Source organism: Sus scrofa, chromosome 1, assembly GCF_054392235.1.
Source record: "Sus scrofa isolate SSC_HxYL_T2T_F1_AM1 chromosome 1, Sscrofa_HxYL_maternal_Yorkshire_Landrace_v2.0, whole genome shotgun sequence".
NCBI classification, from domain to species: Eukaryota; Metazoa; Chordata; class Mammalia; order Artiodactyla; family Suidae; genus Sus; species Sus scrofa.
This window is the reverse complement of record NC_139383.1, coordinates 80,752,379-80,775,839: the sequence shown is the minus strand read 5'-3', so window position 1 is coordinate 80,775,839 and position 23,461 is coordinate 80,752,379. Positions and strand designations below refer to the sequence as shown.

Below are 23,461 nucleotides of genomic sequence, written 5' to 3'. Positions count from 1 at the left end.
CAATTGGCTGTTACATAGCAAGGTCCATGCCCAGGCCTAGCCTCTTTACCTTTGCCTCCAAAGGACCCTTCAAAATTCTCACCTACAGGGAACTATATCCAGTCACTTGTGATGGAACGTGATGGAGGATAATGTGAGAAAAAGAATATGTATACATATATGACTGGCTCACTTTGCTGTACAGCAGAAACTGACAGAACATTGTAAATCAATTATAATGAAAAAAATAAAAATCTTTTTAAAAAAGCATTTAAAAAACACTTAAAAAGAAAAAAAAAAAAACAAATTCCATCTACAGCCATTTTCTTAGAGAGGTTTTATGGGACTGGAATCTCTGACCCCTTAAATCATCTTCATTATACACTTTATTTCAGAGACTTAAAAGAAAAATAGGAGAAAGAATCAGAAGGTGAGGGCAAGGTGAATTAAACAACGGGAGGTGGATGGCAGAGAAAAGACAAAATTAAGAAAGTAAAAAGGAAATGTATACACTCATCAACAGTCTGAGGACCCAACCTATAGTATTTTCCGGTATTATTCCACATTATTCTGTTTATTGAGACCATCCATTGTATTTGCCAAAGACTGTATGCTCCCATTCCCCACTCTCCCACTAAACACAAATTTTAAAATAAAGAGCATCATGGTATCAAAAAAAAAAAAAAAGATCAACCTAAAGCAGGACATACATTGATCAGTCTAGTGATGTAATATAATAAATGATTTAATACCAAGGGAAATTTTTCTCTAATTGGGTAAGGAATTACTTATTGCAAAAGATATTGCAGAAACCAATTTAAGAACCCACAGGCACTTATTTAAACTTAAGAAAATGTGTCAATCCTTTATCAATCTCATCAGACTTTTAACACGATTTCCTAAGTATCAAAAGAAAATATAAATAAGTCCAAGTTGCTAAACTTTAGATGCAGTTGAAATGTATATGATTCACAAGTTTGCAAAATAAAAAGGCAGAGGTTTGAAAGTTCAGTAAAATATTCTACTGCAGCTTGGCATAAGTTTATTCACTATTCTTAAGTCATTATTTATTATAAAATGACCCACCTGAAGTGTTTTAATAAAATTTATGATTTGGGGTCTTTTACACATTTTGATGTATGAATACATGTTGATGTATGAAATTTGGGGAAACTTGAAATCCTCAAATTTTCTTAATCAGTTTTGCAACTGCAGTCTGTTGTCCTACTGCTGCTGACATAGAAAGTGATACTTATTCTGTCAATAAAAACAGCGTTGATGCTAAGAAGCATTTTAGAATATTGATCCCTACAAGTCTCACATAAGCTAAAGCCACTGGTTATTACCCATTATCCCATTGCTAGAAAAATAGTTTCCTCTCTCAAATTTCAGACCATTATCTAACTGCTGAGACTGCTGTTGCTGTTATTATAGAGTCAAACGCTTTCAGTATGTGACGCCATAATTGTACTGCCAGGGGAAATTCCAGAAACTCCACTTCAGTCTTAAACAACAGGGTAGCATGGGGGAAGAGAAGGATTTTTTTCTGAGGAAGCTGTCTTGCTGGAGTTCTTGGAACAGCTTGGCTTCAGTGGACCCACTGTACAACCTCTATTGACTGCAGCGGCTGCCTCAATGGAACAGCACTAACACCTCTGAATGTGTTGCATTTGTATCGACAAAGTAAACAAGCAATCTTTGCCCTGCATAACACCAGTGGCTGCCTGAATGAAAATGCTCTTAGATAACAGAGTGTGTCATCCCCAGATTTCTGGATGCCTGTGGCCTTTTGTATCATCTCTGTGGTTGAATTCCCTAAGGAGTAGAAGCGTAGCAGGCCTCTTTCGGGATGGCATACACCACACTTTAGACAATTTAATAATGATAGCGGTAGAAGTAGTGATCAACACGTGCAGGAAAATCCAATGCACAGTGTGCAAAAGCTTCAAAGAAATGAATTACTGTTTTATATGTATACATACACGTGTGTGTATACATATGTACTGTTAAATATATGAAGTGAAAAATTACTTTTAATCCTGTTTTCCTGATTAAAAAAAAAAAGATAAATTGTATAAAAGGTAATTCAGGGACATAACAAGAACCCTTCCTTTCTCCTACTCTATTTCTGGGGTGAATTTGCTCTATATAAATCTGGAAAATAAAAGTTGTTGGCCTTTTTCAGCTGAATTTCTTTTCCCCTGAAGTAAAAGAGAAGAAAATAAATTTACTTGATAATTGTTCTGGGAGAGCTTTTTGCCACTCTTTTTAGTTTTCGTTATGGATGACTAGGGTAAGAGCTGCCATCTGCAATGCCAATGGTGAAGTAGAACTTAATTATCACCAGCTGGCTGATCAGGTTAAACTTGCTTACTGATCACCCAGGACAAGCTCTAAATAAGACAAACAAATAAAGTAAATATGATTTGGAAGGGTTACCTTCCAGTAACCATTTTTAAGAGAGGGGTTAATTTTAGTAGAAATCCCAAAATCTTATTTTCATTGAATAAGGCATATAATTTAAAAGGGAAAAAAATGTGTGTCTATATACTCTCTATATCATACACATGCAACTCTAATACACTTTAAAAATTCTTACTGATAGTAATTAGGACAATATTGGGAATACATATAACAAGAATCTATCACATTATGGAAGCCATATTTTAAGCTCAAGAATCTCTGTTTTTTAAGCTATGATAATTTGGTTTTTTTTTTGTTTGTTTTTTTTTTGGGGGGGGGTGCTGGAAGTTCCTAGACCAAGGATGAAACCCAAACCCCAACTATGACCTACACCACAGCTGCAGCAATACTGGGTCCTTAACCTACTGTGCCACAGCACGAACTCCTTAAGTTATTTTTTAGGCAATTTTCACACCTCCTGTGCAGAATTTCTAACCCTAAGCAAATAATTTGGAAGATGCAGATGATTTTTTGAAAGTAAGTCTCCGGAAAACATTGGCAATTATTTTCCTGATATGTACACACAACACCTGATTATATAATTAGACTGAGGACCAAGAGCAGTTTAGTTCTTTGGAAACTGTCTTTTGATTTTTACAAAGCTATGGCGGGTTTAAGGTGTTGTCCTAGGAAGCCTGGGAGCTAATGATGTTCATATGTTGAAGATGGTATAGCTGCACAAAGGACTGAGTTTCATGGAGAGAAAGGGTCCAAATACTAAGGGAAGGCATGCTTATGATTGAGAACCCCAAAATGCAAAGCCTGTTCTAGGCAGTTAAGTAGCTTTGATGTCCAAGATCCAAGCATTTTAGAACATCACTGACAGAATATCAAAAGTGCAAAAAGGCCTGAAACTTCTATATTTTAATATTTTAAGCAAGTAAAATTAGAGATATAAGGCAGGGTTTTTTTGGAGGGGGTGTTTGTTTCTGTTTTCTTTTTGTTTGTTTGTTTTTTGGGTCACACCCATTGCATGTGGAAATTTCCAGGCTAGGGGTCCAACTGGAGTTGTAGCTACTGGCCTATACCACAGCCACAGAGGATCCGAGCTGCATCTATGACCTAAACCACAGCTCAGGGCACCACCACCCTTAACCCACTGAGGAAGGCTAGGGATCGAACCTGTATCCTCATGGATATCAGTTGGATTCACTTCCACTGTGCCACAAGGGGAACTCGTAGGCAATATTGTTTTCATTGTTTTCTGTTTAATACAGCTATTCTAAAATTTTATCTCAATAAGAATATTTCACAAAATAAAAATGAGGAACTCTGATAAATTTCCAAAACAAGAGAAATAAATGCATTGTTTTGACACTTCCTGGACCAAGAATTCTAGGAACAGAGAGGGAAAGTGACATTTTTCACCTTCAGGAGTTCAATTTTTGTGTAGATCCCAGAAATAATATAAAATCCTAAGCCCTATCATCTCTTGGGGTACCGGTTTCCTCATCTATAAAAGTGTAAATGGAATTAAATAATAAGTCCATTCCATATCTCTTATTCTATAATTCATTCCTTTTTACCTGAAATAAGTTTCTTCCATTAATTTATACTTGAATTTTTAATACTCTATTGCTTCAATCTCCTTTCTGGCTAGCAGATATTCTTGGATTTAAATTTTAAATCCCTAACCAAACCTTCATATCAATTCAAAAGGACAATTTCAACTGCAGAGTATACCTACTAGGAGAGTTGTGGTATTTTATAAGCCATAACATTTGAGCTCGAACCAAAGTTTACCCTTTCAGAGAAGAAAATTAGGCCCTCCCAGCATGCACACCACAGCAAGACCTAAGACTCATCAGTAAAAAAGAGAAGTCCAAGAATATAGCTTTGTTATCCAAACACCTGTGTCTCTGGATGCTCTATATAAGCAGTGAGGCATGATGGTTCATAACTAATCCAACTAAGGGAAAAGAAATAAATTGTCAAAGTCAGGAAGAGCCTGACCACTGTCTACAACCAGTGGCTCTACAGAATCTAGGAAACACAATGACCTTGTTCCTATGCAGAAACTTTCCAATTGCCAGAGATTACTTAGACCATCTCTCTTCTACCTTCAAAATTATTTGACGTAAAAGGATGCAGTTAAAACCTGCAAGGTCAGAAGACAATGAAAAGCAGCCAAGTCTTAATAAATGAAAATACAAGATTTAAAAAAAAAACCAACCTTGTAGTGTTTCTTTTATTAAACTGGTTTGATTTCATAAAATAAACCCTAAATAAAACAAGTTTAATAAATTTTTAATAAACATTAATTTTAAAAATAACTTATAGTCAGTTCACAGTTTGTAAAGAAAGTATATAACCCTATACATTTTGTTCCATTCTGTTGACAGGCTAGTTTAAGTAAAAATTACCAGTTTAATTTTTCAGCTAAAAGTACTATTTTAAAACTTGTTAACTATGGGAGCTTTTAAATGGGACAGGAAGGCATCTGGAGGAAGTGTAATAATTGGAAAGAAATTTTAATGATCCAAATTGACAATTCAGTTCATAGGAATAAATGATGCTCAGGCTGAACAAAAATACTGACGAATTAATTTGAAATTTCTAACCCATTCTCTGAATTCCACTAAAGGTCAAGATAATAACATGAAAAAATTTTATCCCTCAGTAGGGATAACCCTACTCTCTAGGATGTGTTCTTTTAATTTTGTTTGCTTCTCATATTTAACTCGTCTTATGGTGGCTTGACTCATTTAAGATACAGTGGTAAGTCAATACATTTTTAAACTCTTGTCATAGGGTCATCTTTGAAAAAATAATAGATATGACATGCTTTCCTCCATGTTCTCTGAAAGCTGAAATGGTTTCTCTGATGTCTGTTTACAGCATACCAAAAATAATAGTTTCCATTACTGTTTAAAACTTGACTGGGAAAGATATTGCTATGGGAGAGATGAACCATAAGTTCACATTTGGGGAAGATAATTTTAATGTTCTTTATAAGTGTGATTTATTATACTTTTTTTTGCAGCTCCAGTAGAGCTTCAGGGGAAAAGGTAAAATACAAAACTTTCATATAATGAAGAAAAACCACAATAACAAATAATGCTTGAGAATTTTAGCTTTAGTAGTAACCAAAGAAAAATCAATATGTCTTGAAAATCAAAACATGAGAGTCTTCAAGAAGTGGATACATTCCACCAAGTGTGATTGAATTAGATTAAAATATGAACTGATTAGATATACACAGGAACACAAAATATATCCTGTAAATATTACAATTTGTCATATATATTTGTCAATTGGGTTTGCTTAATCAGAGTATAAAATTTTATAAAAGCTAGAGCTAAACAAAACAAAATCACCACACTAATATTGCAAACATAATTAACTTTGAATTATGTGAATTAACAGTGCCTAACAAATTATCATTCAGCTCTGAAATTAAATTCTTTCATACCATTAGATTTGTTTGTTAAGCTCAAGTAGGCAAAATTTGTATTTAATAAAGTAATAATGGTGCTTTACTAAGAATGCCTTTGAGAAATATAGATTTATCCAAAGCAAATCAAAAAATTTCTATTATTAGTTAACTTATAAATATCATAACATCTACATAATAAAATTAAGGGAAAAGTCTGATGCTTTTACAGGATACTGTATGTTTATTACAGGAAGCCTTTTTCTAATTACCTTTTTAATTAGGTATTTTACATGGTTATTGTGTGGTTGCAAACATGTGATACAAATGCATTTAATATTGTTTTAGATTCACAGGTCTTTTTCCATTAAAGGCACCCTAGCAGCTCCATTTACAAAAAGAATAAATTAAAAAGTTAGGGTCATCTAAATTTCATCTTACATTGCACATCTCAGATAATTCCTTACATACATTCTCAAGATATCTTTAAAGTTACCAAACAGGAAATCAAGGAATGCAACATTCATATACGTTCATATGACCAAAAGAACTGGAATTTGAAATACACACTTCTTATATGGCAGTCTATCCACATAAATTCTAATGTTTCATTGTACTGAAAGTTTAATACATCAGGAGCAGGGATGAGGGCACACTTTCATGTCTTTGTGTAAATAAAGGAAATTTTCTGCTATATTTGATTAAGTTATCCTTCAGGATATCATCTGAACAATGTAAATACAAGTATGTTAAAGGGGGAGGTTTCAGAGAGGCCAGCGGAATAACTGTAAGAGAAAAGACAAATGATTTATTTTTTAAATAAAGTTCTAGCAGACCCATTTGACATGAATGTCACAAGATACATGCTTTCTTATTCAAAAATGACCCCAAAGTAATTTCTCAAGATCAAGGGACCCTGGTAAGCTTAGCCAACTTAGGTTCTTCAATAACACTTGAATATGATTTAAGACAAAGTTTGTCATCAGGGGAAACAGGAAAATGTTTAAATGGAAGGTGTTTGGAGCCTGAATTTAATTTTAAGGGTCATGTTGAAATACTGTGGTATGCAAAAGCTTTCCGTGTATTCCAGTTACAAAACTCAGCTGGAGAGATGGCAAGGAGGATGCTTATAAGGAATTGTGTTCTACTGTGAAGGATGTTAACTACTGTTGGGCACATACTGGCTTTCTTTCAAAAGTCATCTCCCCTACCCCAACTTTAGCAGAGCTTGAGATATTACAGTACATTTGTAGTCAGAGTGACAGGTTTGTTTTTGTTTCTAATTGTCTTCATAACCCTTTACAACCCCTCTTGTAACAGATGGCTCAAACACTCAGGGTGAATTGTCAGTGTTAAGAGTTGGTGGACATGAGAAAGAAAGAAAGGGGGCAAGGAGAGGGAAGAGAGAAGGAAGGAAAGGAAGAAAGAAGAGGGGAGGGAGAGAGGGAGGAAGGAAATTAAGCAGATAGATATAGATAGATAAATAGATAGATAGATAGAACCACCTATTAGTTCCTAGGTAGAACATATTTTAAAATCAGTACAGACTATCTAACTCCAAGACTGTTTTAAGCTGAAAAAAATCTTTTCCATGATTTTAATGAAAAAATAGTACTTATTACTCCAAATTTGAGTAAAATGAACAGTCTGTGCTATTTAATGATTCATAGCAATGCTGTTTGCTTAGTAAAATAATTTTCCAATCAAAGACAGAACATAACAATTTGATAACATCTTGTAGCCTTGAAAAGTGCACACCAAAGTTGTGGGTCACCAGAGAAAAGCTGGCTTGCTGGCCATCAAGATATGATCCCTTATAGGAAGGCTTTCCTCTAAGAGATGCATATTAGTCCAGAATCTGGCTCTAATGGCAAGTGCTTTTGTTTACGTGAGCAGGCCTGTCTCCTAAGGAGGGCAGATTTTCATCAACTGAGGTCATGACAATACATGTATGAAAATCAGAATGTCAACTTATCAAACAAGAAGCAAAATTACCTAGCAAACAGGTCTCTCCACATTTGAAGGGCAGAAGAGCTTCTTCACTGGGATTGCATTGAGAAATAATGCAATGTATACAAAGATTATTTAATATATTATTCCATGTAGGTCTGGCCATCCTACTTATTTTTTTAACAGATTCCTTCTTCAGAAGAGAAATAAAATGATTATCTAGATAGAGACTTTCTTAGGAGTACATGGAATCCAACTGGGCCTCACTGAGTTTACACTCTCATGAGAATCTGGTTGTACTTGGGCTGCTCTCAATCTCTTGGGTTGTTCCTATTAACAGCTGATAATATACTTCACTGACTTACCCTACCTTGTGGTTCTTACTAATTTTATTCACAGAAAATATGTTCCAGTGACTCTTTTACTTAAGCCAAATGACTACTTAGAAGTACTATCTGTCCATTTTTTCATGTGTTAAATATTTTACTTTGAAAACTTTGGCCAAAGAAGGAAAAGGCTGCATTTAGTCATTATTATTTCAGTTTGAACCTCAAATTCCAGTATGTACTTTAATTTCTATTGAGTAATTTCTTGGTTGGTTGTGGCCCTTGGCATCACATTGGTATCACCTATTTTTTTTTTTTTTCACTTTCTTTGGATGCTCTTCAATTTACTTTGAGGGCTTTTTCGCCAATTTCTTATAGGCTGGTATTTCTTAGTGTCCTAGCATTGTATTGTATACAGAAGGTCATTGTATCCTTTTACTCTGACCCCTCTCCTTTCATTGTTTCATAAGAACCAATATATATTATAAACTTGTATGCTTGGATGTCCCACAATTACCTCGAACTCAAAATGCAAAAAACTGTAGTAGGAAAATTCTGACCTCTGTCACTCTACCATTTGCCCATCCCATAAAACAGGAAAATATTTTTTTCCGCTATATCAGTTGCTTTTCAAATCCTAATGGTTAGGGGTCTCATGAAGTTCTAAAAAACGTATGTATCCCCTCTGCCATTGGTCTTGTCATAGTCACCAATACTTTGCTCCTATAATTAACTAAAACAGTCCACCCCTTGGCTTCTGTATCTCCATCACTGCCTCCAGCACAATTCATCCTCCATATTGTGGAAAGAGTAATTTTTTCTAAAATGCATCTCATTTTCCTGCTTACAAAACTTAGTTAACTCTCTTTTCTTTCTGATATATGTTAATATTAGATGATAAATACCTAGTTACTTAAACATGTCTCCTAAAGATGGTCACTGGATTTTGTTCATGATTTTACTCTTATTTATCTAAGAGCATCTGATAATGACAGTAGTTCAATAAACACTTAGTAGTTGAATCAATGAATTAATATGAACTTTGGATGAGAAGAATATCTGCAAATAGATTATAATGAATTTATAACATTAGGGACATGTGAGGGGCATGCAAAAATACAATATTTTAAAAATTGTTCTAGGTATATAAGACAGTGTTATGTAGGGAGTAAACAGAGGTGATATGATCCCATGTCCGTTATCTTACTTGACTCTCTAAACCAAGCTGTGAATTAAACCACTCAGGAACAATACAAGGAGATAAAAGTAAACATTTTTAGAAGACTGACCACACACCTCCAATTTTGCAGTGTTTGCTCTTAGACAAAGCATTAGGTTATAATTCTTTTTTCTTCCAGTAATGTATTATTTTCACACTTGCTCTAAGTGTTTTGATCCACGGCACATTTATAGATCATTAAGATTTAGCATGATTTTCCTAATGGTTGCATATTTGCATACTGCATACAAGCATAAAGTTGACTGAAGGTAGGATTGTGAGCTCTGGCAAATGGCCTCTCTATGCCTCAATTTCTTCTTCTATTAAATGAGGAAAGTAATAGTATCTACTTCACAAGTTTGTGTGAGGTTTAAATGAGTTTACTTATAAAGTAATAAGTACAGAGCCTGCCACATAGTATGCACCCTTATTATTCGCTCTTATAATAGATACACATAGTAAGTTACAAATTTGGACCCCATAATTTTATCTGGAAGTTAATCTCTATCTCTATAAAGGTCATTCTTAAAAAATCTATACTAAGCTTACTAGGAGGCAGTTGATTATAGCATTTATTTCACTTAAATTGTGTATATGCCAATTTTTCTAGTTTTCTAATAACTCTCCTGGGTTTTTGTCTCCCTTTTTTCAAATACTGTTTCCATTAATTGGTAGAAAACTTAGAGATAAAGCCCAAACAAGTTTCTTCCAGAATTTGCATTCAGCAAATTCTATACTCAGATTTCCTAAGTACTTTTTTTTTTAATTTTTAGGGCCACATGCATGGCCTATGGAGGTTCACAGGCTAGGGGTTGAATCAGAGTTGTAGCTACTGGCCTACACCACAGCCACAGCAATGCCAAATCCGAGCTGCATCTGCAACCTACACCACAGCTCATGGCAACACCAGATCCTTAACCCACTGAGCAAGGCCAGGGATCAAACCTGCGTCCCCATGGATGCTGGTCAGATTCATTTCCACTGAACCACGACAGGATCTCCTTCTAAGTACTTCTTAAATATTTCCCTCTTCCCTAAAATTTATATAAAATTTTTATTACTGAACTTCTAAGAACAAATGACTTACTAAAATCGAAGTTTTTCCACACCATTAGTTTCTAGTGCAGATGATTGCCTCTAGGTGTTACAAAATCAAAACTACTAAATAATTTAGAGGTAAATTAGCAATTAACTGAAAATGACTTATCACAAACTGTGGTTCATATGTGTCAAGTAGGCTGGCAGACTTACTACAATCTGCCAGATGAGAAATAACTCTCTCTCTCATTCTCTAAGAGATAAAAACTAATGGACATATAAACATATTTATATAATGAAAAATAATTTATACAACTTCATTTCTTATGCAAAATTAATTGTGCCTAAAAACTCTATATTGTGCTAGCATATACTTGCTATTGTACTCTTAGCAGTCAGAAAAAAAAAAAATCCTGTACATAGAAACAGCTGGAGGAAGGGATATTTGATATTAAGTTAGAAGTTTGTAATTTCATCTCATTTTATATTCAGCTGTTCTATAACCCCCAAAATTATTTAACTATTTTAAAGAAAACTGAAAAATTGAAAAACAAGCACAGTGACAAAGACTATCTTTTGTCTTCAAATACCAACATAAAAGTGATCACAAAATTCACAATTATATAATTGGAAAAGATCTTATAGATTGCCCCCAGATTTTATATCTGAAAGAAGATGTAAAGGAGGAGATTAAATGTCATGCCAAAAGCAACACACAATTGTATTATTCCTGGAAGAAGAATCTTTGTCTTCTGATGCCAAGTCCCATGTGCTTTCTTGCGTCTCAATCCAAAACAAATTATTGTGGATCATTGGCTTCTGTTAACTAATTTGTTTTTAAGATAAAATAGTACTGTTACACAAAATCACCCATACCTTAGAGCGCAACAAATGTGGTGTGATTCTCTGCCCAATAAATGGAAGCAAAATGCCACAGGGTTGTAGCAATATACCAAATTTCTCATATTGCCTACTTTTTCCAGATAAGGTCATATCAAAGCCTCACAAGAAAAATAATAATTGATTATGTTAAACTTCACCTCCAAAGAAGAAAGGCCCCAATATCCTGTTCTGCCATTTTAACATCTAAGAATCCATCCAGTTATACGTCTCTCCTTTCTCATCTAGATACTTAGAGGTTTCCTTGGAATTATTTTGTTACTAGTGGGAAAATGACAACCCAATCACCATTATCAGTGCAAGAGGGTTTTCTCTCCTTATAAATTCATTTGACAATTTGCTAAATCATGACACTTTTGAGAGCTGGATTAGTTCTTACTTAGTGCTGCCTTTCATCATGTGCCCAGTACCTCATAAGTTCCCAATACGTTTTAGAGTAACTAAGCTACTGATTCAACCAATCCTTGTCTCTGAGAACAATTTTTTTTTATTCTGAAAATTTAATTTTTTCCTACCTTTTTTTTTTAATTACTCTTTTAATTTTCCTCTCACCTTTTCCAGAAAAGAAGTACAGAACTCTGCATTGTGTTCTACTGAGCATAAACATTCAGGTTTTAATAGGAAGATTACCTCATAATCTCAAACTGCAATAACTTTTTTTTTTGGAATTTCTAATACTATGTTTACTTTTAAAAATTATGCTTTACTGCTGACTCAGGATCAGCTAATATCCATCCTCACAACTGCCACCCCTCAGGGTCTATTTCTCTTATATTAGCACTTAGGCAGTCATTCATTATAATAGAATCCCAAGACAGAAAGACAATTATCTTTCTAAATGAGCTTGTTTCTAATTAGTGAAAAAATAAAACACCTAACCCAGAAATGTTTATTTTCCTTGCATCTCAACCTGCGTGAATAATATTGTTTTAGCTTTCAATCAAGATTATGAGTAAGATTTCCTTTTCTCTTTTGGCATCAGGATCTTTAAACAGTAAACACATATTAAAGAGCCAAAAACCAAGAAATACTGTAGAGGAGCTAATAATAGAAATCAGTATTATACTGAAGGCCAACAGAAAGCTCCCCATTCTGATGAAGAATCCAGATAAGCACTGAGGTCAGGGCAAGGCAGGAAAGAAAGCCAAGTAAGGGGATGAGAGGCTGATGAATGCTGAATCAAGAGGTCAGATAGGTAGCTGGGACTAGAAATTAAGCTTGTATCTATGAGCCGAGAGTTTTTCTACTTTGGGGGAAAGCAGGACAAGAGAAAAAAGTATTAGCTGATGCAGGACTTCCTGTTGGTCAACTCTTGGCTCAACTGTTGCTCTGACTCCCTCAAAAAGAGTTTTATTCTTCTCTGATTCTGAATAAGATTGGCCCAGGGGCTGCAAAAGTGGGCACTGAACAAGCAGCTGGGGAGAAGAGCATGGAACGAGGACAGACCCACTGACTACAGAGAATTTGGATCAGATCTCTTGCTCCCAGTCTGGAAAAGCCAAACTCAGTTCACATTGGGTCCTGAACATACAATAATTCAATCAATCTCAGTAATATTACTTCATTTATTGATAGAAGTCACCCTTCAGAAGACACTTTATATTGACCTTTAGATCTCATGTTATTTTGGAAGCAGTTTTTCCATGCTGTCTTCTCCTGCTAGAGAGGACACTTTGGTGTGGAAGCCAAAGCAGAAAAAAATTGGCAGAGCTAATTAAACTATGGGAGAAATACTCGAGGATTCCCCACCATTCTCAGCAAATTTGGCTTTTACTAAAACCAGAAGTTATTTCTATAAATAAAGAAGTGGGTCACCAAGCTACAACAGGATTTAAGACTCAGAATCTTTGCAGAAGAAATTAATAAAACAATTTGAGATAGATCAAAAAAAGAGTAACATTATGGAAAAAGGGCTGTAGAGAAATCCAACTTTGTCTTAGAGCTATGTTGGGCAAAGGATCATGACAATGCCTTTAACAAAAGGCAATACTTAACAAAAGTTCTGTATAATTATAAAAGTTTTAGAATAAGTACAGTTAAGTGCCAGTAAAGTCCTCTTTATTATATTTCCTAATTGATTTAGCTGTATATTTATTTCTTTTTGTAATTTTCTAATGGTTTGCCCTCAACATGTCAGAGGGAACCTAGTGCCAGCTGCCAGCAAGACTGATATAGTTAAAGGACAATGAGACCAATATCAAGGTTTCTGATTTCCTTAGAATGAAAAAAAAAAATAGCCTTTGAATTCTACCTTGAGGAAAAAAAAGTAATCAAGTTTATTACTAGAATGAAAGAACAACTATATTGTATATAAAATTATTTCGTTAACTCAATGAATATCATGTTGAAATAATTCATATTTTAGCTATCGGTGACTCAGCCAATAAGGGATGTGATGATTTCCAGTTTTTAACAATTAATTAACATCTCACTCAAATTTTTTGTTTTAGTGGTTTGTTGTGGCCTTTATGTGTTTTGGAAATAGTGAAAAATATAACCATGAATATCTGTAAGGATAAAATTCACAAGAGAAATTTAATATCCTTTAAATGCTCCCTCTTATTTCACAAGAGTGGCAAACAATTCAATTGGTCTCTCATATTATAGTCTGTGGATGAACATATGCAAAGATAGTATTATGGTCTATGAAAGCAGTATGCTCTTAGACTGCTAGGATCCTAAACTTAGAGACACTAGTTCGTGTGTATTCAGGTGCCTTAATATGTAAAATATAAAAACAGTTAAAATAATCTATGCTAAAGAAGTGTTCAATTATTTCAAAAACCTTTATCATGATAATATATTTCATCTTTCTAGGAAAAAGATTTTATCATTTTTGTCTGCTCTGACCTCAGATAGAATAGTATTATGGTACTTTCCAATGGACATTTTATCATCAGAAGTAGTATTGTAGATGGAATGAGGTATAGTCAATGTACAGATCCTCTTCAATTTATATGACAAAAATAAGGGTACAGGTAGGAGATATCATATTGTTGGTGGAACCCTCTTCTCTTCTCCTCTAGTAGCTTGTTGGCAACTCCTCTCTTCCCCACTTGGTTTCTGGCTGATCGGGGCCTATTCCAGGTATGTATACTTCAACCAACATCAGACAGGACTTGAGGAAACACCACTATCACCTCTGGCAAGTCACTGCTGTAAGATCTCAATAGTAACACTTATCTAGAACCATTCAGGTCTAGACCAACTTTGTCAGCAAAAGCTTTGTTTCTGGAGAAATACTAACCATCTATAATTGTGGTCTAAAGTGATAATGTAAATAAATACAAAAGAAGAGCAAGATTTTTTTTTTTTTGTCTTTTTGGGGCCACACCCATGGCATATGGCGGGTTCCAGGCTAGGGGTTGAATCTGAGCTGTAGCCGCAGGCCTACACCACAGCCACATGGGAGCCAAGGCTTGTCTGCGACCTACACCACAGCTCATGGCAATGCTGAATCCTTAATCCACTGAGTGAGGCCAGGAATTGAACACACATCCTCATGGATACTAGTAGGGTTCATTAATCGCTGAGCCATGGCAGGAACACCAAGAGCAAGATTTAAATGTCAATATTTTAGGGAATTCAACACATGTTCAGTAAGCTAACTCCTGATAGCCACAACTGTTTTTATAACTGTATTCTGATACAATATAATGCCATGAGTCTTTCAATTGGGAAAACGCAACTTGATTTTTCTCTAATTGACAATGCCTATGTTGAATATACCCTTCACCAGCAAATTGGTCTCCTAAAAATAATACTTCACAAAGTAGATTTTTTTTCTTTCTTAGATTGTATTTTTAGAACAATTTTAGGTTCATACCAAAATTGAACATAAGGTGCAGATATTCCTCATATACCCCTTGTACCTACACACACAGCTTCCTCTAGTGTCAGCATCCTGCACCAGAGTGGTACCTTTGTTATAATCAATGAACCTATATTTTTAAACTCTATTACAGGTAGATTGCAGAAGACTAATATACAAAATCAACCACTTTCCAATATCATAGCAATGAACGGGTAGAACTTGAAATTTAAAACACAATACTACTTACATTAGCACCCCCAAAATAAAGTGCTTGGTTTTAAATCTAGAAAAATATGTACAAGACCTAAATGAGGAAAACTTCAGAACTCTCATGAATGAAATCAAATAAATAAATAAATAAATAGAGAGATATTTCGTGTTCATGGAAGACTCAGAATTGTCAAGATATCAGTTATTCTCAATTTGATCAATAGACTTGATGTAATTCCAGTAAAAAAATTTCACAAGTTATTTTTTGGATATTAACAAATCTGATTCTACAGTCTCTACAAGGAGGCAAACAGCCCAGAACAGTCAACATGACACTGAAGGACAGAACTAAATTGAAAGATTGATATTACCTGACTTCAAGGCTTACTACAAAGCTACAGTAGTCAAGACAGTGTGATGTTAGGGAAAGAAGAGACAAATAGCTCAATGGATGAGAACAGAGAGCCCAGAAATGGATTCATATAAATAGAGTTGAAATAAGTCAGAAAGACAAAGACAAATACCATATAATATCATTTATAATTGGAATCTAATATACAGCTATACAGCACAAATGAACATTTCCACAGAAAAGAAAATCATGGGCTTGGAGAATAGACTTGTGGCTACCAGGGGGAGAGAGAGTGAGTGGGAGGGATCGGGAGCTTGGGGTTATCAGATACAACTTGGAATGGATTTACAATGAGATCCTGCTGAGTAGCATTGAGAACTATGGCCAGATACTTATACTGCAACAGAACAAACGGTAGAAAAAAAATGTATACATGTAAGAGTAACTTGGCCTCCATGCCATACAGTGGAAAAAATAAATAAATAAATAAAGTTAAATGGTCTTTGACAAAGGAGCAAAGGCAATATGTGAAATGGAGCAAAGATAACCTTTTTAACAAATGGTGCTTGAACTGCCAGACATCTCCATGTCCCCTGTCCCTCAAAAAAGATTAAGAACCTGGGCACATACCTTATACCTTCACAAAAACTAATTCTAAATGGATCGCAGGACTAAGTGTATAAAACTCCTAGAAGATAACATAGGAGAAAAGCTAGATGACTACAGGTATGTCAATTACTTTTCAGATATAACACCAAAAACATGGGCCATGAAAGAAACAACTGATATTCCAGACTTCATTAAAATTTTAAAATTTCTGCTTTATGAAAGACAATGTCAAGAAAATGACAAGTCACAGATAAGGAGAAAAGACTTATAAAAGACACATCTGATAAAGGACTATTATCCAAAATACACAAAGATCCAAATATACTTAAAAATAAGAAAACAAACTGTCCAATTGAAAAAAAAAAAAAAAAGACCAAAGACTTTGACTCCTCTACAGAGAAGATATACTGATGGCAAATAAACAGCTGAAAAGATACTCCACACCATATGTCATCAGGGAAATATAAATTAAATCAACAATGATATACCATGACATACCTATTAGAATGGCCAAAATCCAGAACACTGACACCATCCACTGCTGATGAGAATGTGGAGTGACAGGAACTCTCATCTATTGCTGGTAGGAATGCAAAATGATACAGCCACTTTGTAAGGTTTCAAAACTATATATAGTCTCACCATATGACATAGGAATCACACTCCTTAGTACTTGCCTAACTTATATCCACACAAAAACCAGCACATAGACAGTTACAGCACCTTTATTCATAATTGCCAAAACATGGAAATATCCAAGATGTATTGTTAAGTGAGTTGTTAAATAAACTATGGTACATCTAGACAATGGAATATGATGAATATTATTTAGCTCTAAAAAGAAATGAGCTATTTAGCCATGAGAAGATATAGACGAAATTTGAATGTATTACTAAGTAAAATAAACCAATCAGAAAAGGCTACAAACTGTATGATTTCAACCATAAGACATTCTGGAAAAAGAAAAACTAGGCACATGGTAAAAAGATCAGTGGTTGTCAGAAGTTGGGGAGGGGGAGGGATGAATAAATTGAAAGGATTTTTAGGGCAGTGAAAATATTCTGTAGTGATACCATAAGGATAGATACATGTATTATACACATTAATGAATTATAATGTCAATTGCAGACTTTGGGTTATTCTGATGTGTCAATATAAGTTCATCATTTGAAATAAATGTACCACTATGGTAGGAGATGTTGGTAATTTGGAAGGCTCTTGCTTGTGTGAGGGCAGGGAGGGTAGGAGAAGTTTTCCCCTAAATTTTGCTGTAAATCCAAAACTTCCCTAAAAAATAGTTTTAATAGGAAGTTCCCATTGTGGCACAGTGGAAATGAATCTGACTAGTATCCATGAAGATGAGGGTTCAATCCCTGGCCTAGCTCAGTGGGTTAAGGATCCGGCTTTGCTGTGAGCTATGGTCTAGGCAGGCAGCTGCAGCTCTGATTTGATCCCTAGCCTGGGAACCTCCATATGCTGCAAGTGGGTTCCCAAAAAGCAAAAACAGAAAAAAACAAATAAAAAAAAAGGCATAATAAACCAAAAAAAAAAAAGTTCAAAATAGCAAGATGACATTTTGATTAAAACAATCATCACTTGCCTAAGCTCACTGACTACAGGATGAATTGTTACATATACATAGTTTAGGACTGATAAATATCCTGATAGTATCCTGATTCTAATACGCGTCTCAATTACTGCAATTTAAGCAGCCCTTCAAGAAGAATCCTAAAAAAAAAAAATAAAAACAACCTTTTCTTAGCTCTTCAGAAATTTCACTTATGTTTGATATATCTCCTCTCTCACCCAGATGGTCATGATAGCTTAGATATCAAGACTTTACAGTGTTCTCCGAACTTTTGAGATTACTTCATGAAAAGTGCATTCCCCATTATACTGATGGCTTGAGAGACTAAAACTAAGTTGATAATGTTTATCCAGTGAACATTAAATCAAGGCAAACCTGAAGCAAGAATTCTGCAACCATATCACAGTATCTGTCTGAGTTGAAACTGAGCCATTAAGTTGTTGATGAACACTTGGAGTGACAGAAGACTCATTTGCCCTAAGATAATTGAGTCGCAAAAGTGTTTGGGAACAAAAAGAACTTTATCTGTTTGTGTATGTATATAGGCTGTAAGAATGGTCCCTCATATCTACACACCACTAGCAAAAGTATTAGGAAAAGTTCAGAAAATCCCAGCAGTCATCAATTCTCATCTGTGTTTAATTACCTGAAAAAACTAGACAAGTTGGAATCATCCAAGCCAGTGGTATTTCCATAACCAACTGTTTCTAATAAACATACATGAACAGAAGCAGTTCTGCTTTTTTAATCCTCAGCATCTTGAAATATCTATAGAGAGAAAAGCGATTCTAGGGAGAGTACAAAATACACCCTGTGGAGTGTTCCAAGGCAACAATCCATTAAGTACTTCTTATGACACTTTGAATATTTTACTCCCAAACACCACATAAGATTATGGTCTTCTAATGCAGAAAGAGCCTTTCTAATGTTTCATTAATGCCTTATTCTGTGTCCATTTCCACCCCCTCCCATGATTTTTACCTTTCTTTCCCAAAATATATCGAGAGCTTCTTTTCTATAAATTCAGATTGGTTTCACCATTTCCCAAATAACCATTCTTACAGTTGTTCATGGTTTTTAAATGATCCCTTGTGATGTTTAAATAATCAGGTATCACTGCTATCACATTAAAAATCATCAGATGGGAGTTCCCGTCCTGGCGCAGTGGTTAGCGAATCCGACTAGGAACCATGAGGTTGCGGGTTCGGTCCCTGCCCTTGCTCAGTGGGTTAACGATCCGGCGTTGCCGTGAGCTGTGGTGTAGGTTGCAGACGCAGCTCGGATCCCACGTTGCTGTGGTTCTGGCGTAGGCCGGTGGCTACAGCTCCAATTCGACCCCTAGCCTGGGAACCTCCATATGCTGCAGGAGCGGCCCAAGAAATAGCAAAAAAAAAAAAAAAAAAAATCATCAGATGATGACATAATTGAACAGTTGGAAAATTATTAACTGTAAACAGATACTGATGAGTTCTTCAAAAATCTAGATGACAAATTATTTGTAATCCACAACTATATGGAGAATAAAAACACAAGGTGAGGATAATCTCTAAATTAACCCTAAAGGGAATTTATATAGTAAAACCTTACAAATCTGGAATAATACAGTAATATTTGCTTCAATTTGAATGCCTTACAGAAATGCAGCATTAGTACACGCAAACAAAAATCAAATGAATGAGGTATGATTAATTTAAGAACCTATCTTTCTTGTCTAAAGTATTATCATAATAAAAGGCTATTTTCAGACTCGGCACTTGGATTTTTAAGAAATACACTGAGATTTAGTTTAGACAAATCCTTTGTTTTAGCGGCAAAATGGTGGTCCTTATCTTCCCAGTCCCACGCCATTGTAGATTTTAAAGACTAGAATGTGTACCATCCCATTCAATTTTTGTCTTTCGGGATCTTTTAGACCAGTGAGGAAGATACTTAAATAAAAAAATAATTGCAATATAATGAGATACTTTTATATTAGATAAATATAAATATAGCAAGACCACAGATGAGAAAGAAACTGTGGTATAGTACAAGAATCTTATTTTGTTATTTTAATCTGCTTTAACATATGATAAGCAACAACTAAAACTGACAAGTTAAGTCAGTGCCAGAGTCGAAGTGCCATTTTAAAATACTGATCATGAATAACCTTTAGAGGAACATCCACCTTATAATCTTTAAAAAGTTCAGACAATATAGCTTTTGGAGACTAGGCTCAGAGAGCAGAGCTGTGTGACAGTGACAAAAATCAAGGATGTAGTTTTGTAAGGGTCTTAACTAAATATGTTTCTAAAATTAAGTTAGCCCTTGAACTTAAATACTTTCATTAGTAAGAATACTTATCATATATGCACAATGTATATAACTGACTGCGACATGCTGACACACTAGCTAATAAAAGAAGATCCTGGGTAATCATTTTTTAATACAGGTTTTTTTAGGTCAAGTGCAACTTAGATGAAAACTGATGGATATATCACTTTTCTGTTGGATTTCTCTCATTCTCAAGAGTCTTAAAATTACATTTCTATTTTGTTTATAAGCACAAAGAATGAATGACAAACCTTCCACTTCCTCCAGAGGCCACACTCCCCTTTGAACCGTAATCTTCCTCTTACTCTTGATGTGTGAATTCTGCGCATTTGTACTTTGTGAAAACTTTAATCAATTATGTATTTTAGTTCTAGAAAGACTATAACATTTCATCTGACTCTATTTAGAAATAGCTTACCAAGAGAGATTTGCTTTAAAATATGCAAAATTAAAGTACCCTGGTATATATCAATGCAAGCAAATATAAGTCCCACCCTTGTCCCACTCTTTTATTTCTGTGAATCTAAGAGTTGATGCTAAAATTTCAGACTAAGATAAAATGGTTGATATTTTCTAAAAAGTTACATGGGAAATCCTTAAAGTTTATGTTAGTTGCAAATAAAAAATATTTTATTCTATTGATGCTTCATGAATTATTTTTAGCTTTTGGTTAATGATAAAAAATTACTAAAAAGCCCATTATGAGCATAAAATGCTCTGCAATGTAAGATGATGATTTCTGATTTTTCACTATATCTAATAGGTGCATTCAATTACATTTAAGGTATGGTACCCTTGTGTACATTATAATTATGAAGATTAAAGGAAATGAGTTAAAGATAACGGTTAAATTTTACTAAGGGACAAATGACCCTCCAAATCTGTTTCCTATAGCTTAACACTGTTCCTTACTGATTCCAACTTTATGCATCTTTGAGATTTTCACGGCTAACGTGAGTACCAAAGCAAAATAGACATATATACCAAATACATTTAGCCAACAGCACCACTTACGGTGAATGAAAACCTCTTGGGGAGTTCCCATCATGGCTCAGTGGAAATTAATCTAACAAGCATCTACGAGAATGCAGGTTTGATCCCTGGCCTCACTCAGGGGGTTAAGGATCCGGTGTTGCCTTAAGCTGTGGTGTAGGTTGCAGATATGGCTTGGATCCCACATTGCTATGGCTATGGCGTAGACTGGCAGCCACAGCTCTGTTTCGACCCCTAGCCTGGGAACCTCCGTATGCTATGGGTATAGCCCTAAAAAGTCAAAATACCCAAAAAAAAAAAAAAAAAAAAAAAAAGCTTGTTGGTAACAAAGTGATGACTGTCTTAGAATCCAAACACACTCATATCAAGACGTACCTTAAAAATCCATATCTTCTAATAAGGCTTCCTCATGGACTCTACTTTCCCTCCAGAACTTCTATTGTCTATATTCAATGCAACATACCCCAAAAGAGAAGGTACTGGGTTCTGTCCACTATTCTGGCCACCCAACTTCTTTGCTGAATTAACTATAATAATCAAAGAGGATATCCCAGTTAAGTAATCAGTTTATCTCTGTATCTCTCTCTCTTTTATTTTGGTATACTTATATTATTTATATCTGTATAAATACCATACAAATGCCTCATATAATACCCTTGGAGGGTATTTAAGTACATATTTTCAAAAATGACCAAGAAAATGTAGCTAGAATAACTGAGTCCATATCCTGTACCAAAAAATTGCAATGTGCTAAACATATGAATATTACAAATGTTGTATAATAGAGGAGAGCAGTTTTCAATTTCTCTTTAGTGAAGAGCAAATGGTAAATATTAACCAGGGTAATTGAGACTATATCCTTGTCCAGTCACTATGCTTCTCTGGCTGTTCCTGGTCTGCAGTTCCATGCAGCCAGTTTTGCTTCAGAACCCTTATGATGTTCACACAACACTGTTGGTTTCTTTTCATGTCCTCTTAGAATAGCTGACACATTGTTATGCTCAGTCATTCTGATATGATCTACATAATACCTGTGCTATTCTAGCTTTAAGGGGTTATGGGTGTTAATGGCAGCAGAGGAGTGCAACAGGATATGTGCCTTTTCACCAGATTTCTTAATTTGTTAGGTGAGAGTTTCCAACCAGTTTTCTTTTTTTAAGATTTTTATTTTTTCTTTTGTAGTTGATTGACAATGTTCTGTCAATTTCTGCTGTACAGCAAAGTGACCCAGCCATATCTATCTATCTATCTATCCATCTATCTATATTCTTTTTCTCGCATTGTCCTCATCATGTTCCATCACAAGTGACTAGATATAGTTTCCTGTGCTGTACAGCAGGATCCAACCAGTTTCTATTTGGGCAGCACCAAGAGGTATCCTGTGAAATAACACTGAACATTCCCTCTGTTGCTCCTTAATCCTTTTGGGTCCCATTACATGTTCATTACATTTGCATAATATATTTTAAAGCTTTATAGAATCAGAAGAACATTGAGGTGAAAGGGGAAGTACATAGCAAAAATCACAGCCTCTAGAATCAACTACATGGTCTGATCTTAAAGCCACCATTTGGCAACTATATAAACCAAAAGTTAATTGATTTCTCAGTTTTCTCATTCTTTAATCCCATGAGACCTAACTCTTTTAGTGAGGATTCACTGAAATATTATTAAATAATGTTAGGTGTGCAGTTAATACCAGGACAAAGTTAGCTTTATTTTTATTGTAAATCTCATTAGCAGAAAGGGACATTGGGAAAGCATCTGGTCAGGGTCTTTCCTTAGTGGCTAGCAAATGTTAATAGAATGTAGACTGAACCATAGAGTAGGGACTTTTGATATCTCAGGTCAAGTGCTCCTTCCCCTTTATCAGTTCGTTACTTTATTATAATACAAAGACTGATATTGTTCACTAGTGGCTGTCTTTGCCTTGAAATTGATTCTTCAATTCAAACTCCGTTAGATCATGATTCTTTAGTGCTCTAATGCTGAGCATGTAGCAGGTTCTCAATAAGTCACTGTATGTGTGAACGTTTCATAACTGTATGAGTAAAGTACTTTTCACTATGATGTCATTCATCCATTTATTTAAATTTTTTTTCTAGTTAGTCTTCATACCCATCTCAATAAAGGATTCCTACCATGCTAGTGTTCTTGTATAATTTTATTTCATTTTTGTACCCTGATCCCTCCAAAATGCTTGATTCAAAAAATATACTGAATATAAAAGTATGTTTTAAAAAATCCTAAACTATTTCTCTTTCTTCATCTACTTCTCACATCTAAATTTTAAAATGCCTAAGTCCCAGCTCATAAATGGATAGTGTGAATGTATCT

The 23,461-nt window shown here is 34.8% G+C and overlaps 1 protein-coding gene across 13 annotated transcripts in view; it reads right to left on the bottom strand.

Annotated features, from left to right (window-relative positions):
- Positions 1–23,461, bottom strand: part of LOC146406165 (uncharacterized) — an 888,277-nt gene that overhangs the window by 530,402 nt on the left and 334,414 nt on the right. The window contains exon 8 of one of the 13 annotated variants that reach the window (XM_084963653.1): positions 4,598–6,600. The exons of the other annotated variants lie outside the window; for them this stretch is intronic. Within the exon in view, the coding sequence (XP_084819779.1) occupies positions 6,440–6,600 (161 nt within the window). The 3' untranslated portion in view covers positions 4,598–6,439. Of the gene's footprint in view, positions 1–4,597; positions 6,601–23,461 lie in introns of those variants that run through there. 13 annotated transcript variants of the gene reach the window in all.